Genomic DNA, 26,575 nt, shown 5'->3' with positions numbered 1-26,575 from the left:
GCTCTTTTGGGCAGGGCTCTCTTCCCCTCCTGTATTGGTTATTGATTGCTTTATATGTTACTCCTTGTAGATTGTAAGCTCTTTTGGGCAGGGCTCTCTTCCCCTCCTGTATTGGTTATTGATTGCTTTATATGTTACTCCTTGTAGAGTGTAAGCTCTTTTGGGCAGGGCTCTCTTCACCTCTTGTATCGGTTACTGATTGCTTTATATGTTACTCCTTGTAGAGTGTAAGCTCTTTTGGGCAGGGCTCTCTTCACCTCTTGTATCGGTTACTGATTGCTTTATATGTTACTCCTTGTAGAGTGTAAGCTCTTTTGGGCAGGGCTCTCTTCCCCTCCTGTATCGGTTACTGGTTGCTTTATATGTTACTCTGTATGCCCAATGTATGAAACCCACTTATTGTACAGCGCTGCGGGATATGTTGGCGCTTTATAAATAAATGTTAATGTAATGTAATGATAGATAGATGATAGATAGATAGATAGATAGATAGATAGATAGATATAGATAGATATAGATACAGTAGATAGATAGATAGTTAGATAGATAGATGATAGATAGATAGATAGATAGATAGATAGATAGATAGATAGATAGATAGATAGATAGATAGATAGATAGATAGATAGATGATAGATAGATAGATGATAGATGATAGATAGATAGATGATAGATAGATGACAGATAGATAGACAGACAGACAGACAGATGATAGATAGATGATAGATAGGTGACAGATAGATAGACAGACAGACAGACAGACAGATGATAGATAGATAGATATACAGATAGATAGATAGATAAATAGATAGATAGATAGATATACAGATAGATAGATAAATAGATAGATAGATAGATAGATAGATAGATAGATAGATAGATAGATAGATAGATAGATAGACAGACAGGTAGAATGGGCATTACAGTTGAGCAGCGGGAGAGCCACAGGCTGAAGATGAGGGGGAGAGTGGGTGCAGGAGTTGGGTCGGGCCGGTACCGGCTGAGTTGGGTGCAGGAGTTGGGTCGGGCCGGTACCGGCTGAGTTGGGCACAGACCGTATGACCCATAAGAGAGAAGGGAAAGTAGAAGGAGAGAGCGGAGCCAAAACAATCAGACGCAGCGGAGGGTTCAGCCAGAGCTCATTGCCAGGCAGCCCGGGCCCCGGTACTGATATGGGCCGGCTGGGGAGGTACCGGCACAGGGCCGGCTCTGTAATAACTATAATAAGTGTCTGTGTGGGGTAAATAACCCAGAGCAGTGTTGGGGTGGGGTAAATAACCCTGAGCAGTGTCAGTGTGGGGTAAATAACCCAGAGCAGTGTGGGAGTGGGGTAAATAACCCAGAGCAGTGTTGGGGTGGGGTAAATAACCCTGAGCAGTGTCAGTCTGGGGTAAATAACCCAGAGCAGTGTTGGGGTGGGGTAAATAACCCTGAGCAGTGTCAGTGTGGGGTAAATAACCCAGAGCAGTGTTGGGGTGGGGTAAATAACCCTGAGCAGTGTCAGTGTGGGGTAAATAACCCAGAGCAGTGTTGGGGTGGGGTAAATAACCCAGAGCAGTGTCAGTGTGGGGTAAATAACCCAGAGCAGTGTCAGTGTGGGGTAAATAACCCAGAGCAGTGTTGGGGTGGGGTAAATAACCCTGAGCAGTGTGGGAGTGGGGTAAATAACCCAGAGCAGTGTTGGGGTGGGGTAAATAACCCTGAGCAGTGTCAGTGTGGGGTAAATAACCCAGAGCAGTGTTGGGGTGGGGTAAATAACCCTGAGCAGTGTGGGAGTGGGGTAAATAACCCAGAGCGGTGTTGGGGTGGGGTAAATAACCCTGAGCAGTGTCAGTGTGGTGTAAATAACCCAGAGCAGTGTCGGTGTGGGGTAAATAACCCAGAGCATTCCTCTGTAACGCTAGGAAGCAATCCTGGCCTTATTAGCAGGGAACAAGAGAATATCTAAGATTTAAATGCCCTGTAGCATCTGCTTCTATGACAGATGCACCTCACTTTCTGCTCCATGATTTCCTGTGACCCACCCCCCCAGGCTTAGCTTCTCAGCAGCAGCCCAGAGCCCACTGAGCACGTGCAGTGCCACTGACACACACTGGATGCCTAACAGCTATGGCCATTGAGAGGTGGGAGGGTATAGGAACAATATTACGGATGAATAGAGTCCTGTGTAGGAGGAATGGGTGACAGGTTTTTACCCGGTGTCCCGCCGGCCCAGTCTGATTCTGCCCCACTGGGTCCCTGTGCCAGGGGTGCCAGCACTGAGCTGTACATATGGGAAGGGGTCTTGGTGCTGTTTCAGCACAGAAGCTGTTTCCCCCCTTGTGATTGGCTGGAGCTGCAGTAATATCCCCGCACAGACACTTCATTATCCTGCCCAGCGGGGGGGGGAATCGAATACCTTTCCTTGTGGCCCCATTTATTTAGGTTTCCCCAATCTGGGAAAGTGCGACTGCTGAATGTAATAACAGCGCTTGGCGTTCTTTTCCTCCTTCTTGCGCCTTTGGTGCATAAATATATTTTTGTGGCTTTTCTGCCTGTTGCTGTCAGGATGGTTGGGGGGCTGTGAGCCGCTCATACAGAGAGGATAAACATTTTCATAGGGAGATATTTCCCATGTCTCCCCCTGCAAGCGACTCCTCCAATCAGAGAGACAGAACCTCTGGGGCTGTTTGGGGTTCTGTGTAGTTGAAATGTCGGGGCCTATTCTGAAGCCCAGTCCCGGCCGCTGTCTGCACTGCTGGTTCTGTCTCCTGAGACAATGGAGGTTCTGCTACAGTCAGACCCAGCAGTGCGGATAAATGGACCCTCCTGCTTGTGATTTCCTGCAGCGACGGAGCGGTTTGTGTCAGACAGGGGCACGCGTGTGGCTTTATTCTCTCACTTCTATTTATATTCTGTAGGCACCACACCTGCACCTTCTGCCCAGCCAGGCACTGAGGCGCTATGGGGCCTGAACGCACGGAGCTTGTGTGTGTATAGCAACGTGTGGCTGTAGGACTAGCGTAAAGTGTCAGCTCTACAGGCCATAATCTGAGTCTGCAACAGTTTCACATGGTGTGATATAAAGCACTTAGTTGCCCCCAGCCTATATAATATTGCCCTTATAATCCTTGAGTGATACTCAGCCTGCAGCCTTGTGCCCCTCAGTGGCTGCTAATATCCTTATCATTTACAGTAGGGGGTACATTATCCCTTATAATACATGAGTGATACTCAGGGTTCCCTGTATAACTCAGCCTGCAGCCTTGTGCCTTTATATGGGCACAGAACCCCTCAGTGACTGCTAATATCCTTATCATTTACAGTAGGGGGTACATTATCCCTTATAATACATGAGTGATACTCAGAGTTCCCTGTATAACTCAGCCTGCAGCCTTGTGCCTTTATATGGGCACAGAACCCCTCAGTGACTGCTAATATCCTTATCATTTACAGTAGGGGGTACATTATCCCTTATAATACATGAGTGATACTCGGAGTTCCCTGTATAACTCAGCCTGCAGCCTTGTGCCTTTATATGGGCACAGAACCCCTCAGTGACTGCTAATATCCTTATCATTTACAGTAGGGGGTACATTATCCCTTATAATACATAAGTGATACTCAGAGTTCCCTGTATAACTCAGCCTGCAGCCTTGTGCCTTTATATGGGCACAGAACCCCTCAGTGACTGCTAATATCCTTATCATTTACAGTAGGGGGTACAGTATCCCTTATAATACATAAGTGATACTCAGAGTTCCCTGTATAACTCAGCCTGCAGCCTTGTGCCTTTATATGGGCACAGAACCCCTCAGTGACTGCTAATATCCTTATCATTTACAGTAGGGGGTACAGTATCCCTTATAATACATAAGTGATACTCAGAGTTCCCTGTATAACTCAGCCTGCAGCCTTGTGCCTTTATATGGGCACAGAACCCCTCAGTGACTGCTAATATCCTTATCATTTACAGTAGGGGGTACAGTATCCCTTATAATACATAAGTGATACTCAGAGTTCCCTGTATAACTCAGCCTACAGCTGAGGTTTGGGGAATAGTCTCCCTGCACCCCTGGAGTAGGAGTAATTAGAGACTAGGGGTGGGCTAGCTGATGGGTGCAGGCCGGGGTGCCATGGCTGATGGGTGCAGGCTGAGGTGCCATGGCTGATGGGTGCAGGCTGGGGTGCCATGGCTGATGGGTGCAGGCAGGGGTGCCATGGCTGATGGGTGCTGGGTGCAGGCCGGGGTGCCATGGCTGATGGGTGACAGGAATGCCGAGTGTTTCAGAGCAGGGAGAGGCCTTACTGGAAAGACAGAAGGAAATTGCATGCTGAATAATTTACTGGGACGCGGGTAGGAGCCTGCGGGGCTGGGGGGGCTGCGGGGCTGTGGGGCTGGGGGGGCTGGGGGGCTGCGGGGGCTGCAGGTTCTGGTGCCGGAGGAAGAAAATAAAATCTCCCATCTGTTCCTGGAAATGTGGCTCCGCCGCAGCCTGCGAGACAAAGGGGCTCATTAGAGAGGGGACAGGGCTGCTGGCCGGGAGTCTAGACAGGGGGGAGAGGTCAGGGGAGAGGGATCCATGGAACATGTTGTTAAACTGATATCCTACGTGAGAGAATTAAACCAATCGATAGGATTTGTCCCAAGTGTGGAAATTCAGCTTTATCTCTATCTTTGGACATTTTCCGGGATCTGATGGGGCTTTTAGCGTGGCTGCTGCTTGCCGGCCCACAATGCACCGCTGCCCGGCCAGTCGCAACGTCTCCGTATGTGATTGGGCCGCTCTTTGCAATGGAAGTATTCCCATTATAGGGCCCCATGGGCAATAACAGAAAACATTAAAGGGGAAGTTGACTTTAATAAAAGACAGGCTGATTTACTATAATAGGTGCTAAATGGCAACAGTTGGTGTAAAGGTGATTGTGTTGCAAAGTGCATTACAAGCTGAAATATGGCTGCACTTAGGCAATTCAGCCCTTCCATTATTATATTGCGCCTAGGGTTGCCAACTTTTTCTGTGACTTTTGGTTGGAGGGTGGGGAGTGATGTCATTTGGGGGAAGGGGTAGGGAAATGGGGGGATGGCACAGGGAAATGGGGGGCATGGCACAGGGAAATGGGGGGGATGGCACGGGGAAATGGGGGGGATGGCACGGGGAAATGGGGGGATGGCACGGGGAAATGGGGGGGATGGCACGGGGAAATGGGGGGATGGCACGGGGGAATGGGGGGATGGCACGGGGAAATGGGGGGATGGCACGGGGAAATGGGGGGGATGGCACGGGGAAATGGGGGGATGGCACGGGGAAATGGGGGGATGGCACGGGGAAATGGGGGGATGGCACGGGGAAATGGGGGGTGGCACGGGGAAATGGGGGGCATGGCACGGGGAAATGGGGGGATGGCACGGGGAAATGGGGGGATGGCACGGAGAAATGGGGGTGATGGCACGGGGAAATGGGGGGGATGGCATGGGGAAATGGCACGGGGAAATGGGGGAATGGCACGGGGAAATGGGGGGATGGCACGGGGAAATGGGGGGGTGGCACGGGGAAATGGGGGGCATGGCACGGGGAAATGGGGGGGTGGCACGGGGAAATGGGGGGCATGGCACGGGGAAATGGGGGGCATGGCACGGGGAAATGGGGGGCATGGCACGGGGAAATGGGGAGGTGGCACGGGGAAATGGGGGGATGGCACGGGGAAATGGGGGGTGGCACAGGGAAATGGGCAGACTGGGGGAGGATATAGGCCAGGGGCAGAGGTGGGCCCATAGTTATAAAGCAGGGGTGGGCAAACTTTTTGGCTCAGGGGCCACATTGACTTACAGACGGGCCGGGCCAGCGTTACGCCATTCCCGCTCGTCAGTCCCCAGACACCAAGTCTCGCGTGATGGGACTTAAGGAGTCAGTGGGCCGGATTAAAAAGACCAACAGGCCGGACATGGCCTGCGGGCCGTAGTTTGGCTATGGGGCAAGCTGGGCCCATACTAGGGGACCCATGGTACTGCTGGGAAAGGAACTCAGCACCCAGACCCAAGGGGGGCCCCAAAGGACCCTATAAAAGACGTTGCTGGAGCTTCACTCTAGGGCCACCTTTACCTCCCCATAGGCTTCTTGCTGCAATGTCCTGGGGCTCCCTTGGCCTAAAGGCTTACATGCTGCCCCCATGGCGCCAGTGCCAGTCTGTATGGAGCCAGGGGGGGGGATCCGGCCATTACCTTCTCCTTCTCTGTGATCTTTGTGTTTGTCGCCTGTTATTGCAGCAAAGACTCACAAAGCTCCACACAAATCCGTCTCTCTCTTCTGTTTCATCTGTAAAGGGCGCCGGCGCCATTCCGCGCTCCTCTGTCAGTGAATAAGCCACTTTTTATACTTTCGGCGCATTAGAAAGCGCTGAGTGTGGGTTTCTCAAAACTGCTTTGTCAACCAACCTTGACAGTTTTAGCTTTAGCTGCCCGGCCGCATTCTTTCCTGCGCTTGGTATGAGCCCAAAACAATAGCAGCGAGTACCGTGTGTGTATGGGGGGGCCCCTATTTACTGCCGGGACTGGAACTAATTCTCCTGTCTGCCCAGAAACTAAATAACCAAGAAAATAATAGCTGGGCCCAAACTGACTCCTCAGCCTCCTCTATGGGTCACATACACCCCTCTATTAGTGACCCCAAAACTGTGCCCTGGGTACCCCTGGAACTATAGCAGGGTGACTGTTACCCCAATGTTTCTATATATCTGTAACCTTGTTATGGGCTAAGGGGGCCCAGCCTGAAGGCCAGTTAGGGGGAGATTTGGGGTGAGTGCTTATTTGTGCCCTGGGTACCCCTGGAACTATAGCGGGGTGACTGTTACCCCAATGTTTCTATATATCTGTAACCTTGTTATGGGCTAAGGGGGCCCAGCCTGAAGGCCAGTTAGGGGGGGATTTGGGGTGAGTGCTTATTTGTGCCCTGGGTACCCCTGGAACTATAGCAGGGTGACTGTTACCCCAATGTTTCTATATATCTGTAACCTTGTTATGGGCTAAGGGGGCCCAGCCTGAAGGCCAGTTAGGGGGGGATTTGGGGTGAGTGCTTATTTGTGCCCTGGGTACCCCTGGAACTATAGCAGGGTGACTGTTACCCCAATGTTTCTATATATCTGTAACCTTGTTATGGGCTAAGGGGGCCCAGCCTGAAGGCCAGTTAGGGGGGGATTTGGGGTGAGTGCTTATTTGTGCCCTGGGTACCCCTGGAACTATAGCGGGGTGACTGTTACCCCAATGTCTCTATATATCTGTAACCTTGTTATGGGCTAAGGGGGCCCAGCCTGAAGGCCAGTTAGGGGGGGATTTGGGGTGAGTGCTTATTTGTGCCCTGGGTACCCCTGGAACTATAGCGGGGTGACTGTTACCCCAATGTTTCTATATATCTGTAACCTTGTTATGGGCTAAGGGGGCCCAGCCTGAAGGCCAGTTAGGGGGGGATTTGGGGTGAGTGCTTATTTGTGCCCTGGGTACCCCTGGAACTATAGGGGGGTGACTGTTACCCCAATGTTTCTATATATCTGTAACCTTGTTATGGGCTAAGGGGGCCCAGCCTGAAGGCCAGTTAGGGGGGGATTTGGGGTGAGTGCTTATTTGTGCCCTGGGTACCCCTGGAACTATAGCGGGGTGACTGTTACCCCAATGTTTCTATATATCTGTAACCTTGTTATGGGCTAAGGGGGCCCAGCCTGAAGGCCAGTTAGGGGGGGATTTGGGGTGAGTGCTTATTTGTGCCCTGGGTACCCCTGGAACTATAGCGGGGTGACTGTTACCCCAATGTTTCTATATATCTGTAACCTTGTTATGGGCTAAGGGGGCCCAGCCTGAAGGCCAGTTAGGGGGGGATTTGGGGTGAATGCTTATTTGTGCCCTGGGTACCCCTGGAACTATAGCAGGGTGACTGTTACCCCAATGTTTCTATATATCTGTAACCTTGTTATGGGCTAAGGGGGCCCAGACGTCTGACTGAGTATCATTTTGGCCCCATACAGAGGACAATAAGCCCCTAAGGATGGCTGCGTTGGTAGCCAATACTGGCCAGTGTAACAGTAAGGCTGTGGCACACATGTGGCTCAGTTTGAAGGATATACCCAAAATACAATATATTGTATTTCCCCTAGCAGAAATCCAACTTTTTATCAAAATACACACAGATCTTTTCAGACCCGGCAGCATCTTTGCTCCTACCACCTTGTGAGATTTCTATTTATATGGCTGCCTCCAGGACAGGGATTTTACAGCAGGGTTGGAATTCCTACGCAGGGCTGCGCGGCATTGTGGAAGCGCCTGGAGGCAATTGGCTTAACCCTGTAAGTGCCACTAAACCTGAAGAAAAGACCAGGGCATAACTACTGGCATTAATGGGTTCAGCCATTTGTTGAGCTAAAGGGAAATCGGTGTGAGAAATTACTTATAGGGCCTGTGTGTGTTATGGCCGCAGTGTTTACATGGGATCAAAGCTGGTGGGTAAATTCACCAAAACTGTAATGTGTACATGACACGGTAATCCATAAACAAACCGGCAACTGCTCACTACCCGATGGCGTCCTGCGGGGCGAGCCGAGAGCAGCTGAGCAGATGCAAGTGGTGGAACAGCCCCCAAATATAAAATGGCACCCCCAACCCCATGGCTTACTTACAATGGGGGGATCAGATAGGATCTGTGCCACTGTGACAGAATGCTCTGTTATACAGATAGCTAGAATCTCAGCCATAAAGCAGGGCAGGACTGCTGCTTACAATGGGGGGATCAGATAGGATCTGTGCCACTGTGACAGAATGCTCTGTTATACAGATAGCTAGAATCTCAGCCATAAAGCAGGGCAGGACTGCTGCTTACAATGGGGGGATCAGATAGGATCTGTGCCACTGTGACAGAATGCTCTGTTATACAGATAGCTAGAATCTCAGCCATAAAGCAGGGCAGGACTGCTGCTTACAATGGGGGGGTCAGATAGGATCTGTGCCACTGTGACAGAATGCTCTGTTATACAGATAGCTAGAATCTCAGCCATAAAGCAGGGCAGGACTGCTGCTTACAATGGGGGGGTCAGATAGGATCTGTGCCACTGTGACAGAATGCTCTGTTATACAGATAGCTAGAATCTCAGCCATAAAGCAGGGCAGGACTGCTGCTTACAATGGGGGGATCAGATAGGATCTGTGCCACTGTGACAGAATGCTCTGTTATACAGATAGCTAGAATCTCAGCCATAAAGCAGGGCAGGACTGCTGCTTACAATGGGGGGGATCAGATAGGGTCTGTGCCACTGTGACAGAATGCTCTGTTATACAGATAGCTAGAATCTCAGCCATAAAGCAGGGCAGGACTGCTGCTTACAATGGGGGGATCAGATAGGATCTGTGCCACTGTGACAGAATGCTCTGTTATACAGATAGCTAGAATCTCAGCCATAAAGCAGGGCAGGACTGCTGCTTACAATGGGGGGATCAGATAGGATCTGTGCCACTGTGACAGAATGCTCTGTTATACAGATAGCTAGAATCTCAGCCATAAAGCAGGGCAGGACTGCTGCTTACAATGGGGGGATCAGATAGGATCTGTGCCACTGTGACAGAATGCTCTGTTATACAGATAGCTAGAATCTCAGCCATAAAGCAGGGCAGGAATGCTGCTTACAATGGAGATCATATGGGATGGGGGGTTATTATATAAACCCAGGATGATGGAACATCTCAGCGCTACTGACTGATACCAAATGAAATACATTTTTGGGATAAAAGAAATAAAAAGCAGACAAATGGTTGCACCAATCGGATGCAAGAAGTTAAGAGACGGGGGAAGGTTCTGCACAGTAATGAAATATTTATTTATGTTTATTTATCTCACTTACACCATAATAACTGCTAAGTCTAGCGTCAGTCTCAGGCACGAAATAAAGAGATTATTTAGCAAATGAATTATTGCATATAGAGATATATAGAGATTATAGCAGCAACACAATTGTGCAATGACAAAAAGGTAAAAAAATATAAGCGCGGCGTTCTATACGGGAAAGGGATGCGTAATGGGCGGAGCCAGAGGAGATTGGGTTAAAGGAATACAATAGATTTGCAGACTAAAGGGGTTTGGGGGGGGTTAGTGACACAGGATACGGGGTTCACTGGGGGCTGCCGCTTTTGGGGAACACAATATGGCAGCTCCCGCCCAGAGAAGGAATGTTCTGGGCAAAAATAAAGGGGAAATAACTCTCAGGGTACAGTCAGTCCGATGGAGAGAAACTCTGGGATCTGCTGAATCTCCCCATAAAAACCCACTTGGGCTCAGAATTGCCTCCAGCAAAGTGCCCTGTGCCCCAAAGGCTAGCACTCGGAAACACTGTATCAGCCCAGGGAGCCTGAAACCCACTGATAGGCTACTCACTGATAGGCTACTCACTGATAGGCTACTCACTGATAGAATAAAGGGGAAATAACCCTCAGGGTACAGTCAGTCCGATGGAGAGAAACTCTGGGATCTGCTGAATCTCCCCATAAAAACCCACTTGGGCTCAGAATTGCCTCCAGCAAAGTTCCCGGCCCCCCAAAGGCTAGCACTCGGAAACACTGTATCAGCCCAGGGAGCCTGAAACCCACTGATTGGCTACTCACTGATAGGCTACTCACTGATAGAATAAAGGGGAAATAACCCTCAGGGTACAGTCAGTCCGATGGAGAGAAACTCTGGGATCTGCTGAATCTCCCCATAAAAACCCACTTGGGCTCAGAATTGCCTCCAGCAAAGTTCCCGGCCCCCCAAAGGCTAGCACTCGGAAACACTGTATCAGCCCAGGGAGCCTGAAACCCACTGATTGGCTACTCACTGATAGGCTACTCACTGATAGGCTACTCACTGATAGGCTACTCACTGATAGAATAAAGGGTAAGTAAAGCTTGTGACAGAGAGAGAGGGAGGGAAACATGAAATGCAGGAATAAACCCTCAGAATAAAAGAGATGCCTACTTACCCCTGATACTGCCCTACAGCTGCCCCTCTGTGACTGCTCGGGGGCAGTTGTCTCCAGGTACTTTCCTAGTATCCGTCTCGCCGCCTCTCTGCCACAGACCCAGGCCTGTCCGGCTTTATTAGCCACATTACTGCTCCTTTAATATACATTGGGGAGCCAGTACTTCCCTGTCATTGTAAAACCTTGCGCTGTCATGTTTGCTTCCCCTTTAATATTCCCGGCTGCAAATCCCTGTGAGGATCTCGGCCCAATACCGAGGCTATAAGCAGAGTCTCCGGTAAGATAAATTCCAAGTGGAATATCTTGTAACTATGGCAACGGCACAATTAAGAAACAATTCCCACAATCACTTTTTCATTCGCTTAATTGCTCATGAAAAGTGTGCAGCCCCCGCTGAGGATGCTGGGAGATGTAGTTTGTAGCATCTGAAGGGCAAATCTTTAACCCTTTCTCTGATCATGCTGGGCCCGATTCTCTTTCGGACTGGGAGAATCCGAATTATATCCATGGCTTTTGTGCAGTTACTCAGTTATATTGGGGCTCATTTCCAACTGCACTTGGGCAAAAATGGCACCATTTATTATTATTATTTATAGGGATTACTCTGAATGCTGCATTTTGGGTAAATAAATGGTGAATTGTAAATGGCCCATATAGGGGTCTCTACCCTTTACCCCCAAGTACTGCACTGACTGGGTGTGAGGGGTCTCTGTGTATCTGCAGTCATTGTTAGTGTTAATATTGTGCCACCATATTACACACCACTATGGCGCATACTGACCCAGAGCCAGAGGAGCTTACAGTCTAATGTCCCTACAACAGCCGCCAATACAAACACACACACACACACATACATACATACATATACACACACACACACACACACACACATACATACACACATACATACATATACACACACATACATACACACATACATACATATACACACACACACACACACATACATACATACATACATATACACACACACACACATACATACATATACACACACACACACACACACACACACACATACATACATAGAAACACGCTAGGGCCTATTCCCAAGCCCCCGGTCACGTCTCCCCCGGAGGGAATAAAGAGTCGGAGTGGCGGATGCGGGTACAGATATATAGGCTGAAGCGTTTATTACTCGGATGATGGATGCAGAACACACACTGGGCCTGAATATTTCATGAGCAGACCCGGCGGAACAGCAATACGGACCTATAGGGGCCCCGGCGCGTTTTAATGGTTTCCAACCCAGTTTCCTTTCCATTAAACGCGCCCGCTGAATAATTCATTGCCATTGTCTGACTAAATGCGCCTGAAAAACACAATAAATACATGGATTTCTGTAAAATGGAAATACGGCTCCTGACCTGGGGGCTGGGGGGGGGGTCGCGCCTTCACATTACCTAAATAGGATCCTTCATTTTCTTTCATAGTGAGGGGGTACATTAACTGCACCCCAGGAAAGGAGGGTAGAGACAAGGAATGGAGGATATACATTCAGCGCTATAGGTGCCAAGGGCAGAGCGCCCCCTATACTTCAATATAAAGCACTGGCCCTTCATTGGGTACATGATTAGCCAGCTATGGCCCAACAGCTCACACACCTGGGTCAGCAGATATTTTCCCGGTGCCCCGTCGCCCAGTCCAACCGGCACCATAATGGCCCAATACTGTCGGGTCCAGCGGGCATTAAATATAAATGTGCCCGGGGAGGTTCTGTAACACATTGCAATGGCTTTTTATTATGACCCAAACGTGCCACCTGGGATTGGCACAGCCATGGGCGCCGCTAGTGCCCCACTATCATCGGGCGCTGGGCAGACACGCCGCGCTGGCATCGCTCCTAATGGGAAAACCAAAGCACCAGACGACACGGGCTTAAAGCTACTGTTCTACTTATTCCCATAAAGACCCAGAGAGCTAAGCTCTTCCTGATCCATTACTGTCTGGGAATTACTATGTAGCGCATATGGTTTATTTATCCTGCACCCCCCCGTGTGTATTCTGCCCCCTGGATCTGTGCCGCGGCCGGGCCTGCCGCATTCATACCCAGAGATGCTTTCCAAGAAACACAGACCTCGGGGGTTATACTGTAACCTGCGCATCCCCTGCCCCAGTACTGCCCCCTCTATACCCCACACCTTTATATCCGCCGCCGTACAAACAGAACAAGGAAGGCGCCTGATTTTTGGTACCTGACCGGTATCTAGTTACCATGGATACTGCATGGCCCCGCCCATCTGGGCCAATCTGCCCTCCTTAGCAACTGCAAGATATAGAGCAAATTGCTGCAGTTAAACATGTTCAACCCCAAGGTGTGACACTGACACGAGATGCCCGCTGTGATGTCATGGATGTAGGCGGAGCTAATGATGTCAGAAAATGGGAATGGAGCTGCCCTATCACAGCACAAATGGGCACCCTCCTCCCTGGGACTTGGCATTAGGGGGTAACTGGGCTAGAACGAGACTCAAACATTCGGAGGGCGACCTAACCTGTAGCCACTAAGGCCATTAACTGTATAATGTTCACAGGGCTAGAACAACCCAGAGTCAGAGCGAAGTCCACGGGGCCAGACCAGCCTGTTGTCCAATCAGAGCATCAACACCTAGTCTGGGCCAGAACCAACTTATGATTAATCAGAGTATTTGGTCATTACATGCTAGACCAACCTGTAGCCAATCAGAACACTCACACAGGTAGACCAACCTGCAGCCAATCAGAACATTAGAACATTGATACGGTTAGACCAACCTGTAGCCAATCAGAACATTAGAGCATTAACCGGGCTAGACCAACCTGTAGCCAATCAGAACATTAGAACACTCACACAGATAAACCAACCTGCAGCCAATCAGAACATTAGAGCATTCACAGGGCTAGACCAACCTGTAGCCAATCAGAGCATTCACAGGGCTAGACCAACCTGTAGCCAATCAGAGCATTCACAGGGCTAGACCAACCTGCATCCAATCAGAGCATTCACAGGGCTAGACCAACCTGCATCCAATCAGAGCATTCTGTCTCAGGAAGGGCTACAATAAACCTTGACCCAGAAAGAGATATTTAATAGGCCAAACCGACCTATAGTCTGAGCATTATCCACAGGGAAGGCTACCCATAGCCAATGAAACCTCCCTGGGCCTAGAACCAAATTCACAGGATTAGACCAGATTAGGAACCATGACATAATGTTACCAGCCAGTAACCAATAAGAGGACAGGATTAGCAGTCACAATTAAACTGCCAAATATATATATATATATAAAGCCTCCGTAGGAAGCGCTGACGTATCACTACACAGACTTATCGAGTATGAAAACGAAATCACGCACGCCAAGTTTGCTGCAGGACTAACAACCAATCACACGTCTGCTTCCTTTATCTAAAGTATAGCAGGCCATTCAATACAACATGCTGATTGGCTGTTATGAGTTACACAGAGCCTTTGGTTGCTACATAAACCCCCCAGGGTTCCCTGCAGCCCCCATACAACCAGAGGCGCCCTCTCCTGGTGGGGTTTTCCCAAACCCTTCCCATCAGAATCAATGGATAACAAGGGAACTAATATCAAAGTAAGAGAAGAACAAGCACTTGATGCTTTGGGTTCCGACCCAAACTCCCACCGTCTCAGCCGAAAGCTGAGAAACAAGGCACTTTCCCTCGAGTCCAATGGACTCACGCCGGCGGCCACTGTGACCGGCCAATCCCACGTGCTCGGATACACAGCAAATCTGATAGTGGGACATTCCTTCACTGTAGCAACAAACAAAACCCCCGCCAGAAAAATGGAACCTGCCCAATAATACTAAAGAGATAATCAATTGTGTTTCCCAGCATGCCGAGCAGGAGCGGGACATAGTTACCAAATGAAGCTTGCTCCTTTGTGCATTGCAGGGAAATGGGGGATACCTGTAAGTGGTTGGGCAACTTAGGAGGCCCCCTACAGCCCCCTGGGGCCCCTAGCCAGACAGCACTGTAATTACCCAGTGTAGGGTGATGCCACAGAGATGCACTATGATGGCGCCATGATTATGGGGTTATAAATATAACTGGGTGCAGCTACAATAATCCAGGGGCCTTGGGGTTCAGTCACTTTTAGGGGCCCATTTATTTCTACAAATGAGAATATTAAGTGCTGAGGCCAAGCCTCTTGTCCCACCGCTGTGGGTATCCTGGGAATGGCAGGGGGTAACTGGCATTGTGTGGGTATCCTGGGAATGGCAGGGGGTAACTGGCATTGTGTGGGTATCCTGGGAATGGCAGGGGGTAACTGGCATTGTGTGGGAATCATGGGATGGGCAGGGGCGGTTGCTGTAAGGTGGGTATCCTGGGAATGGCAGGGGGTAACTGGCATTGTGTGGGAATCATGGGATGGGCAGGGGTGGTTGCTGTAAGGTGGGTATCCTGGGAATGGCAGGGGGTAACTGGCATTGTGTGGGAATCATGGGATGGGCAGGGGCGGTTGCTGTAAGGTGGGTATCCTGGGAATGGCAGGGGGTAACTGGCACTGTGTGAGAATCATGGGATGGGCAGGAGTGGTTGCTGTAAGGTGGGTATCCTGGGAATGGCAGGGGGTAACTGGCATTGTGTGGGAATCATGGGATGGGCAGGGGTGGTTGCTGTAAGGTGGGTATCCTGGGAATGGCAGGGGGTAACTGGCATTGTGTGGGAATCATGGGATGGGCAGGAGTGGTTGCTGTAAGGTGGGTATCCTGGGAATGGCAGGGGGTAACTGGCATTGTGTGGGAATCATGGGATGGGCAGGGGTGGTTGCTGTAAGGTGGGTATCCTGGGAATGGCAGGGGGTAACTGGCATTGTGTGAGAATCATGGGATGGGCAGGGGCGGTTGCTGTAAGGTGGGTATCCTGGGAATGGCAGGGGGTAACTGGTTGCTGTAAGGTGAGACCCCGTTGGCATGAAAGTAAAGGCTCCCTGCCATAGGGCCCCAGACGCGCCACGGGGGGGGCATGTTAGCAACTGGTTGGAATATAAACAGTGGGCCCCACATTCAATCATTAATGTCTGTATTATATTACTAATAATCAGTGGGAACCAATCACAAAAGACTGACCTAGGAGTAATGGCCATAGGTACGGCAATGGGAGCCAACAGGGCAAGTTGAATAACAAATCAGTGTTGCCCAACCTGTGGCCCTGTTACTGCTGAAGGTTGCTGGGGGTTTGGGAGCTGAGGGGCCACAGGCTGATAGCCTAAAACAAACTCCAACTTGCTCACAATAATAATAATAATAATGGAAGAGGCCAAGGCCCAAGAATGCGGAGCGCTCACGTCAAGGCGAGTTTCCGGGTGCGCATTCCCGGCTCAGGATGAGCGAGGAGGCACAGGAAGGCACCCTGCCTTTCCCCTCTTGTCTCTGGAATTCGCCGCTTAATAAGCAGCAGCGGTGGCGGCCATGATTTACTAAGTAGAAGATCAATAAAGAAAGTAAATAAGGAAATCTCCCAGCTCTGACATCATTTCCTGATGGCTCCTTAGGAAGTGAGGCTGTGACCCGACGCATTCCGCGGCCGCCAATCAAGAACCCAGAGCTCACTTCAAAGTATATTTACTGGCAAGCAATGTCTTACCCGGGGGGGGGGGGGGGGGGGCTGCCAGGGTAGTTCATTGCACAACCTTCAGCCTCCTTCTACTGGGAGAAAGAAGGATGCTCCTGAGCTCCCAATGCAATGCTAATATAACATAGCACTGGCCATTGTGCAGGGTTGTGTTTTATATTAGTGCTGAGTCTGGGGAGGGGTAATATTCCTTAAAGCGACACGCTGCCATCTTCCCCCCCCCCCCCAAATGCTATATTTGTGGGACTTCCAGCAGGCTGTGGCCCCGGGTATGTGTAGTTCAGCTGTGCAATGTGTTACAGAATAGATCCATGGAAACTACAAACCCCAACCAAAGCCCCCCAACTGGTTTAAGCCCCAGGATCTAAGGAAGAACATCCCCATCTAACCCCCTGCTGCGGTACACAGGATATGAGCTATCAGCCAATGCCTGGGCTTTATAGACTTCAAGCAAGTTCCTACTGCACATGGCAAGCATTCTGGGTGACCAGTAGCCATATTGGCTCCCTGCATGCCATAAGTAGCCACAGGCCTCAGCTCTCAAGCTCTGCTGAATTACAACTCCCAGCATCTCCAGACAGTTTGTTAGTGCTGTCGCTCCGCAGAGATAGTGGAGAAGGGGCCCCTGGCAATACATTAAGGCTGGGGCCCCCATTATAGGAGAGAACCAACCCCCCCCCCCCCCCCCCCCCCAACATTCAGGGATGTAAAACTTGCATCTATCCACCTGTTGCTGCTACAACTACAACTCCCAGCATCGCCCAATAAGGGCTCAGGTCGGATACAACTGATGCACATACCGGTCAGTAAGTATCCCACAAAAGGAAGATGTGCAATAATAAGCAAACACTGCAGCTACAAACATTGATTCAGGCCGACGGCTTTTATACAATGCAGTTCTGTTCCCATGACATGATGCTCTGGCACCACAGGGGCTTATGTGTATATATATATATATACTCATTAAAGGGCCACTAAACCTTCATTTCTGTGGATTTGTCTAATTAACTGCTGAATGGATACTCACTCTATGCCCCGTGCCTCTGCTTGTAGCTTCAGCTTTGCCTGAACAGCCATTGTCTCTCTGGCAGGCTAGGGTCTTCCCTATCAGCCTTCCCCTCCCCCCCCATGGACTTTTTACTGTGGTATAATCCAGTTACAAGAAGAGATGCCATATAACTATAAGGGCATATTTTGCAGTAACAGCCCCCAATGGCTGAGAGGTACGCAGGGCCACCATCAGAAATCATTGGGTCCCTCTCCCTTGAGGGGACCCACCACACACCAGGGCCCCGAATGGTACCCAAATGAGAAAAAAAATTCTAATGGAACTGTATCTTGGCCCCACCCCTGATTCACCCATTTTGCCCAAACACACTTGCAATCCACCCAAGCTTCACCCTTTCAAGGACCACTAATCAGACTTTTGCTTTTATTGCCCCCCCCCTTTGCCATGGGGTCCCTGACTTGTATACCCCTCTGTGCAACCTTGATGTTGGCCCGGGAGGTACCCAATCCTGGCCATTAAGGTATTTATCCGTTCAATAAAATCTTCCTGGCCAGTTTCTCTCCCAACTGAAAAATAGATGGAAAATATGAATTGTGCACACAGCCCCCATAAAACTGTGGCAGCATAGGGATTCCCCTGTACTAAGCACAATTCAGCAGGAACAGCCCCCTAAGTTTGCTCATAGCCTGTACAGAGAGATACCATAAAACTGTGGCAGCATAGGGATTCCCCTGTACTAAGCACAATTCAGCAGGAACAGCCCCCTAAGTTTGCTCATAGCCTGTACAGAGAGATACCATAAAACTATGGCACATAGGGATTCCCCTGTACTAAGCACAATTCAGCAGGAACAGCCCCCTAAGTTTACTCATAGCCTGTACAGAGAGATACCATAAAACTATGGCACATAGGGATTCCCCTGTACTAAGCACAATTCAGCAGGAACAGCCCCCTAAGTTTGCTCATAGCCTGTACAGAGAGATACCATAAAACTATGGCACATAGGGATTCCCCTGTACTAAGCACAATTCAGCAGGAACAGCCCCCTAAGTTTGCTCATAGCCTGTACAGAGAGATACCATAAAACTATGGCACATAGGGATTCCCCTGTACTAAGCACAATTCAGCAGGAACAGCCCCCTAAGTTTGCCCATAGCCTGTACAGAGAGATACCATAAAACTATGGCACATAGGGATTCCCCTGTACTAAGCACAATTCAGCAGGAACAGCCACCTAAGTTTGCCCATAGCCTGTACAGAGAGATACCATAAAACTATGGCAGCATAGGGGTTCCCCTGTACAGGTATGGGATCTGTTATCTGGAAACCTGTTATCCAGAAAGTTCCAAATTATAGCAAGGTCATCTCTTTAAATGAGTTAGGTATGGAGATCCAGTTTATGGAAACCCCGTGGTCCTGAGCATTGTGGATAACAGGTACCATGTACTAAGCGCAGTATAATGTAGGGGTACAGTATCACCTTACAATTTACTTTTCACTATGATATTAAAAACACAAGTGGTCTTCATTTTTATATTTTTGTAATTAACCTTTAGCTCTCCAGTTTGAAACCAAAACTGCCCTCTGGTTGCTGGGGGGGGTACCACCTCTAGCCACAAGGCATTGGATTGAACGCCTTACAGCAAGGGGGGGGGGGGGCTTGAAAAGGGTATTTAAATAATGAGAATAATAATAATCACATTAGGCGATGGCTGGTCTCCTCCGGCAACCAGATGCCACCAGATGCCTCTTGGTGAGAGCCAAAACCTAACCAAAAAAATTAATGCCAACTGAAAATCACGAGATCACATGACGACTTGTTCCATGACTGAGGCGGGGGAAGCGTTACTAGCGGGGGCGCTGTATCAATTCCGCAGCCTCTCCCCTTGGAACCTCGGGTCACTGGAGGTTCTGACTCCCAACCGTACGGATAGCTTCGCCTTGGTAGTTCTGCCGCTGTCTGAAAGAAAAGGTCTCTGTCTCTTTAAATGTAACAAAACAGTGCAAATGAAAAATTCAACCCGTGCAATGTTCTAATTGATCATCAAACCACGCTCCAGAGGCTCTGCCGGGGCCCCCCCGATACCCTGCGGCTCTGCCGGCTGAATGTATAGATGCCGGGGCCCCTTTGTGCCGGCGAGACATCCCAGTGAAGCTGTCACAATCACGTGTAAACAATAGCAGCCAGTCACTTGCCTTTCAATACACATCTCTGCTGCGCCCACAGTGCCAATGCCCGGGGGGGTGTGCGGTGGCAAGGACTGAATGGAGGAGGGGAATGTTCAGGGCCGAGGGGGGAGAACAGGATTAAAAAAAGAAATAATCTCCCCCCTCCTCACGCAATGAGATCTCGCATGCTGTGCTCTGTCTGCGCTCTCGCCGCTGTCTGAGGTCGACAAGCCGTGTCCCCATAGGGCCCCCATCCTGGTGCATACGAAGCTCTTGCCCAGTCCCCCCATCAGCCCGTCAGTTTCTGGATGGTTTTGTTGTAGTACTGTGTGATGGTCGGGGTCAGGGGGTTCCAGCTGTTGGCGTGCAGCTCTATGACCTCGAGAAGGAGCGAGCGCGTCAGCATGGACTCCGAGGGGCACAGCATCTTGTCTCGCGCCGTCGCCAGGAGCTCCGACATCATCTCGGGCAGTTGGTCTTCCAGCAAGCGGCCCGCGCTCTGCAGCTGCCAATAGAGAAAGGGGGTCAGTAGGTGGCCATTGTTCCATCAGTTGGCTTGGCCAATGGGACACCACCAGGATGGGGGGGGGGTCTTGCACTCAGGGGCCCCATGTCAGAGGGTGCCATAAGAAAAATAAGTGTGATTTGGGGGTCCTGTTATGGGTGCAGCTTGTAGAGAGTGGGGTTTTGGTGGATTGTGGTTGGGTTAGCACATAAGGGCTCAGGGGTGGGCTCATTTCTTTTTTTATTGGAGCCCCATTCCACTTGATAGTAGGGCCCTATGACCAGGTGAGCAATGGGTTAGTAATAGGGCCTCCCTGTTGGGGGGGGACGGACGGACCCTGCTGGCTTAGTATTGTGGGGCCCTGTGGCAGCCCTTCCCCTGTGTTTGCTTTGCACTGGACCAATAAGCTATGCCTTCAACTAGGATCCAATATGGCCGTATTATGGGTCATACGATTCCATCATTTCAGCCATATCAACAGGAATAATTGTTATAGACATACAGACAGTATGAGGGTACAGATTATCTACACTCTCTACTATCATTTATCTGAGTGGGGGCAGCCATGTTGCTTGTCTCAGTCGAGATTCTCAAATCCCATTTGTTCTGCACTCCCACAAACAATAAAATAAAACTCCCACTAATAGGAGGGGGTAACATTAAGGGGAGCAAATTCAGCAGCCACAGAGGAGCCCAGGGTAGTGAGGCTTCTGAATTGTCTGCTTTCCAGTTGCTAGGATCACTAACACCTAGCAACGTCACTTCTAATGAACTTTAAGATAATTAAGCTTCCATACTGGTGACTGTGTCCCCCATGGTAGGGGGTAGGGTTACTACTGACTGTCAGCTCACAGATCAATGAACCCCCCCCCCCCCCAGAAGGGCTTGGTCTGACAGTGAGATCCAGTCATTGGGCTGGGAGCCAGAGGATCAGATCAGCCCGACTGATCTCAGCTACTGGGTGGCATAACCAGGCCAGAAGCCACTGAGCCAGTGACCTTGCCACAATACATTGGGCCTCACCTCCATAGAGCAGCACAGCACAGCATCCTCCTTCACATCCTCCGACTGCAGCAGCTGAAAGATAAGAACATTGGTCAGGCTGGCCCAAGTGCTCCACATAGTGATTGGTTCCTGCCTGTGGCTTTCAGGGGCCAATCAAAATGTTCTCTAGCACTCGCACGCAGACTGGCACAGGGGACCGAGTGTGGGTGTGGCCAGTGACATTGACAGAAATGTCCCATTGGCACAACGGTGATTAACCTATCTGCAGGCTGAAAGCATGGCATCAGGTTAGCAGGGGCTATAAGGGGTTGTGCCCTGGGGCAGTGATTGGTTCCCACAGTGCTACCAGTCTATGTGCATTGGGAGCCCTCAGGTTGGGCAGGCAGGGGGGCACCAGGCAAAACAGACTGTTCCAGGGATTTATTTCAAACAGCACTGTTTGTCCTTTGGCCCTTTAGTTGTTGTTAAACCACAACTCCCAGCAACCCCTAACAGCCTTATCCAGTCAGTGGGGCTCATTTATCAACACTGAGCAAATTTGCCCCAGGCATTAACCCATGGCAACCAATCAGCAATTTGCTTTTTTCAGCCAGCTGCGGGTAGAACAATGAGTGCAACAATTTGATTGGTTGCCATGGATTAGGGCGAAGACACGCGGGTCGATTAGTCGCTGCGACTTTTAATTAAGACAGTCGCTGTGACTAATTGCGGCAACTTTTCGCCCATAGATTATATGGCCACCACGGTGACTAACCGCCCCGTGTGTCTTCACCCTAACTGCTCATGGGCAATTTTGCCCAGTGTTGATAAATGATCTCCAGTGTGTGGCAACATTGCGGCACTAAATGCCCAAAAAAGCCTGACCCAGTAAGGTTAATGGAAATCACCTTGTAGGGCTCTTACGTATTTATACGTAGGGATGGGAGCTGCCATCTTGCTTCCCTCTGTATCTGGGCGCAGATCCCTGCAAGCTGTATAAGAACTAATGAGTCCTGTACCTCTGTACTGGGGGATTTTGCCCAGGGGGCAGTAAGGTCAGGCCAGTAAGCAGTGTAAGGGACTTCAGCGATGGTCTCCCCCGGGTACCTGTCAGACTGACAGTCAGTGACGAGTGGCCGTCTGGGGAACCTACAGCTGCTCTGGGGCCCCATTGGCTTCATCCGAGTGTCAGCGCTCATTAAATGGAGACTCTGTACCAGCCGGGCCACCTGCCGTCTCCTTCCCCGGCGCCCCCTGACCCCTGGGATGTAGGGATCCGCTGACCCCTGTCTCTCATCATGTGACACCGGAGAGGCAGAACGGGCCCCATTCCCAAAGGGAACAATAGGCGCATCGTTATGTCTCATTATGGCCCATCTGCTCTGCCCATGCAACGATATCTGAATGAGGAAATGTCTTCTTTTTTGTATATATATATATATATATATATTATATATATATATATATATATATATATATATATATATATATATATATATATATATTATATATAATAAAGTATATTTTTTAATTAAAAAAAAAAAATCTGCTCTGCCCATGGGTTTTATTTGTGGGGTTGGAGGGAGGGGTAGTTTATTGGGAGTCTATACATTGGTTGGTTTTATTCACACTATGCACTTTCCTTATAGGTCCCCACGTGGGTCAGGGCCCCCCATTGCTCATTACAAGGTGAGAGATAAAGGGAAATATCAGGGAATGAGAGCAGAATGGCACTTTCCCAACTGGCACTGAGCAAAGAAGGACTAAGGCACCACATAGTAAGCCACATTTACCATACGTACCCAGAATGCCATGCTGCACGGCCTCACATAAAGGCAGCCTGCATTTAGAAAGCCTAACAATAGCAAGAGCATCTTTAAAAATCCCTTTCCTTTTGCCATTTCAGGCTTGTTGAGTGCCAAGATGGCCGCTGGCCAAGCATCCAATCAGAGGGGCCGGATGACGCATCTCTGTATGAGACGCAGTTGGTTCGCTCAGCTTGTTTATGAATGTGTTTAATCACCTTCCCAAATGTATTCCTGAAAGTCTGACAAATACTTAACACTTGGGATCTCTCCAGGGTTGGATCGGCGTCTCGAGGGAAGGGAGGGGATCTGGGTGGGTGAGGGGCACGAGCCGTGCCAGTTCCCTCAGGACACCTCCGTACTGGGCACACACTGTTACTGGCTCACAGGACTTGCCCTGACTGTAACTCTCACTGACATCACTTCATCTAGCTAATGATATGCTCTTTTGTTCTGAAACATGAACGGATATAAAGAATACATTCTGCTGCCATACTGATGGGCATTCAGCAACACTTCTACTGGTATCTCAGCCATAAAGCAGGGCAGGACTGCTGCTTACAATGGGGGGATCAGATAGGATCTGTGCCACTGTGACAGAATGCTCTGTTATACAGATAGCTAGAATCTCAGCCATAAAGCAGGGCAGGACTGCTGCTTACAATGGGGGGATCAGATAGGATCTGTGCCACTGTGACAGAATGCTCTGTTATACAGATAGCTAGAATCTCAGCCATAAAGCAGGGCAGGACTGCTGCTTACAATGGGGGGGATCAGATAGGATCTGTGCCACTGTGACAGAATGCTCTGTTATACAGATAGCTAGAATCTCAGCCATAAAGCAGGGCAGGACTGCTGCTTACAATGGGGGGATCAGATAGGATCTGTGCCACTGTGACAGAATGCTCTGTTATACAGATAGCTAGAATCTCAGCCATAAAGCAGGGCAGGACTGCTGCTTACAATGGGGGGGATCAGATAAGATCTGTGCCACTGTGACAGAATGCTCTGTTATACAGATAGCTAGAATCTCAGCCATAAAGCAGGGCAGGACTGCTGCTTACAATGGGGGGATCAGATAGGATCTGTGCCACTGTGACAGAATGCTCTGTTATACAGATAGCTAGAATCTCAGCCATAAAGCAGGGCAGGACTGCTGCTTACAATGGGGGGATCAGATAGGATCTGTGCCACTGTGACAGAATGCTCTGTTATACAGATAGCTAGAATCTCAGCCATAAAGCAGGGCAGGACTGCTGCTTACAATGGGGGGATCAGATAGGATCTGTGCCACTGTGACAGAATGCTCTGTTATACAGATAGCTAGAATCTCAGCCATAAAGCAGGGCAGGACTGCTGCTTACAATGGGGGGGATCAGATAGGATCTGTGCCACTGTGACAGAATGCTCTGTTATACAGATAGCTAGAATCTCAGCCATAAAGCAGGGCAGGACTGCTGCTTACAATGGGGGGATCAGATAGGATCTGTGCCACTGTGACAGAATGCTCTGTTATACAGATAGCTAGAATCTCAGCCATAAAGCAGGGCAGGACTGCTGCTTACAATGGGGGGATCAGATAGGATCTGTGCCACTGTGACAGAATGCTCTGTTATACAGATAGCTAGAATCTCAGCCATAAAGCAGGGCAGGACTGCTGCTTATAATTGGGGGGATCAGATAGGATCTGTACCACTATATATATATATATATATATATATATATTTTTTTTTTTTTTATATATGTGTGTGTGTGTGTGTGTGTGTGTGTGTATATGAAACAATTGCCCTGCCCTTGGATGCTGATAGCATTTGGCTGGTACAAGAGGGCAGCCATTACCTCCCTAAGGCAGGTATAGATGGGACACACAAGGACTCGGAAGGGTTCGGCCATGTTACTCCTCATGGTGCCGAAGACTTCGCACAGAAAGGTGATGAACCCCAGCCAGCGTTCCACGTCAGAGCGGTGCATCTCTTCCCGTATGGAGAAATCCTTCTGCAAAACACAAGACAGAAATAACCGTCAGTGAGGGTTGCGAGACAGGGCCGGGCATCTGCGGCCGCCGAATAGAGGAAATATCTGCCTGCAACAGGCACCATGACAGGAATCCGTTAAACTACTTTTACTTTACTTGTGAAATCAACAGGAAAAAAAAGGTAAAAAAGGGGAAACCAGTTAACCAGAGTGTGGTTACAGCAGTCTCGCAGATCAGACTGCTGTCTCGGCTGCTATATATATATATATATATAAAAGAACAAAGAGGAGCACTACCCTTAACTGTAAGGCCAACTGTCCCGGATGCAGGTAACGAAAAACTATAAAGAGAAAAAGTACTGCATTCACGGAAAGGTATCTGTTTTATTTATAAAAATGCCAACGGCTGCACCCCAACGGTATTACCGACACTTGGGCTCCTATGCAGGGCTTCATCAGAAACCTTGGGGCCCCGTACAAGTAGTTTATATGGGGCCCCCCATGAACACAAGTATACAGCACCTAAATTCAGGCCAGAAACGAGACCCCCCCCCTGTCCAATGGACATGCCAGCCCAAGGAGTGGGAGGGGACCCTAAAGTCCCATGCATAAGGGTGTAATCGGCCAGATCGAGATCTGGCAGGTTAGAAAATCTAGTCGGATCGAGGACCCCATTGGCTCATTGATGTGGTGCCCGGACCGACTTTTCCTATGCCTGTTGTTATAATTCAATCGTTTGGCCCCAGGGCCAACATTGCCAAACGAGTGGATCTTATGGTGTATGGGGACCTTAAGGGTCCCAGCACACCAAGAGATTAGTCACCCGTGATACATCTTCACTACTGCGAGTGGCACGCGACTAACACGCGGTGCGTCTTTTTCCACAAAGGGGACAACTTTGGAAAAACAAAGCGCCCTGTACGTTTTCTCACCGGCAATAAAGTAAAAGCAATTATTGCGGGCGACTAGTCTCCTGTTGTGCCAGTGCCCCAAAGCACGTGTCATGGAATTGCCTATGTGCCCCTTATTTCCCCTTAGCCCCTATACGCCCTTAAGGTGCCGGTGTGCCCCATGTTACTTGCACAATAATAGCGCCACAATAGAGCTACTCCATAGGAACTGAACGTATTTGCTGCAACACTGAACTCCTTGCACAACAATGTGTCTCATTTCAGCAGATTTTACACAGAAAACAATCAATTTATCAGCACTTCTTATATTTAGGAACAAATTATCCGTCCCTTTGCATACCCACATTTAGATGTTTAACCCGTGAAACAAGATATGGGCCCCAGACAGGGAGAGCAGGTTCATTCTGCTGCTCTTTAACAACAGACACACAGACAGACAGACACAGACAAACAGACACAGACACGTCAAACAGAAGATAATGAGAAAAGATAAAACGTTCCAGTCTGTGAGACGCACAGATAAACAAGTGACTCTTGATGAACTTCCTTCTGTTCAGACCCGTCTCCTCTGTGTATATTCACACATTTACCAGCTTAGATATATACCCTCAGTATTATATAGTTATATTTATTCTCGGTGTAGAAT

The 26,575-nt window shown here is 49.4% G+C and overlaps 1 protein-coding gene and 1 long non-coding RNA gene across 2 annotated transcripts in view; both read right to left on the bottom strand.

Annotated features, from left to right (window-relative positions):
• Window positions 1-12,094: 12,094 nt before the first annotated feature.
• LOC116408220 lies at window positions 12,095-13,758 on the bottom strand. The gene is made up of 2 exons (XR_004220803.1): window positions 13,702-13,758; window positions 12,095-13,664 (listed from the first exon to the last, which is right to left on the bottom strand). It is a non-coding gene; the product is annotated as an uncharacterized LOC116408220 (long non-coding RNA).
• Window positions 13,759-19,109: 5,351 nt separating this feature from the next.
• Window positions 19,110-26,575, bottom strand: part of ctif (CBP80/20-dependent translation initiation factor) — a gene marked incomplete in the record, with an annotated part of 115,302 nt that continues 107,836 nt past the window's right edge. Inside the window, 3 exon segments of the mRNA NM_001078866.1 lie at window positions 19,110-20,255; window positions 21,279-21,332; window positions 24,884-25,039. Coding sequence (NP_001072334.1) covers window positions 20,040-20,255; window positions 21,279-21,332; window positions 24,884-25,039 — 426 coding nt within the window.

This window comes from Xenopus tropicalis, chromosome 1 (assembly GCF_000004195.4).
Source record: "Xenopus tropicalis strain Nigerian chromosome 1, UCB_Xtro_10.0, whole genome shotgun sequence".
NCBI classification, from domain to species: domain Eukaryota; kingdom Metazoa; phylum Chordata; class Amphibia; order Anura; family Pipidae; genus Xenopus; species Xenopus tropicalis.
This window is presented reverse-complemented; position numbering and strand designations above follow the sequence as displayed.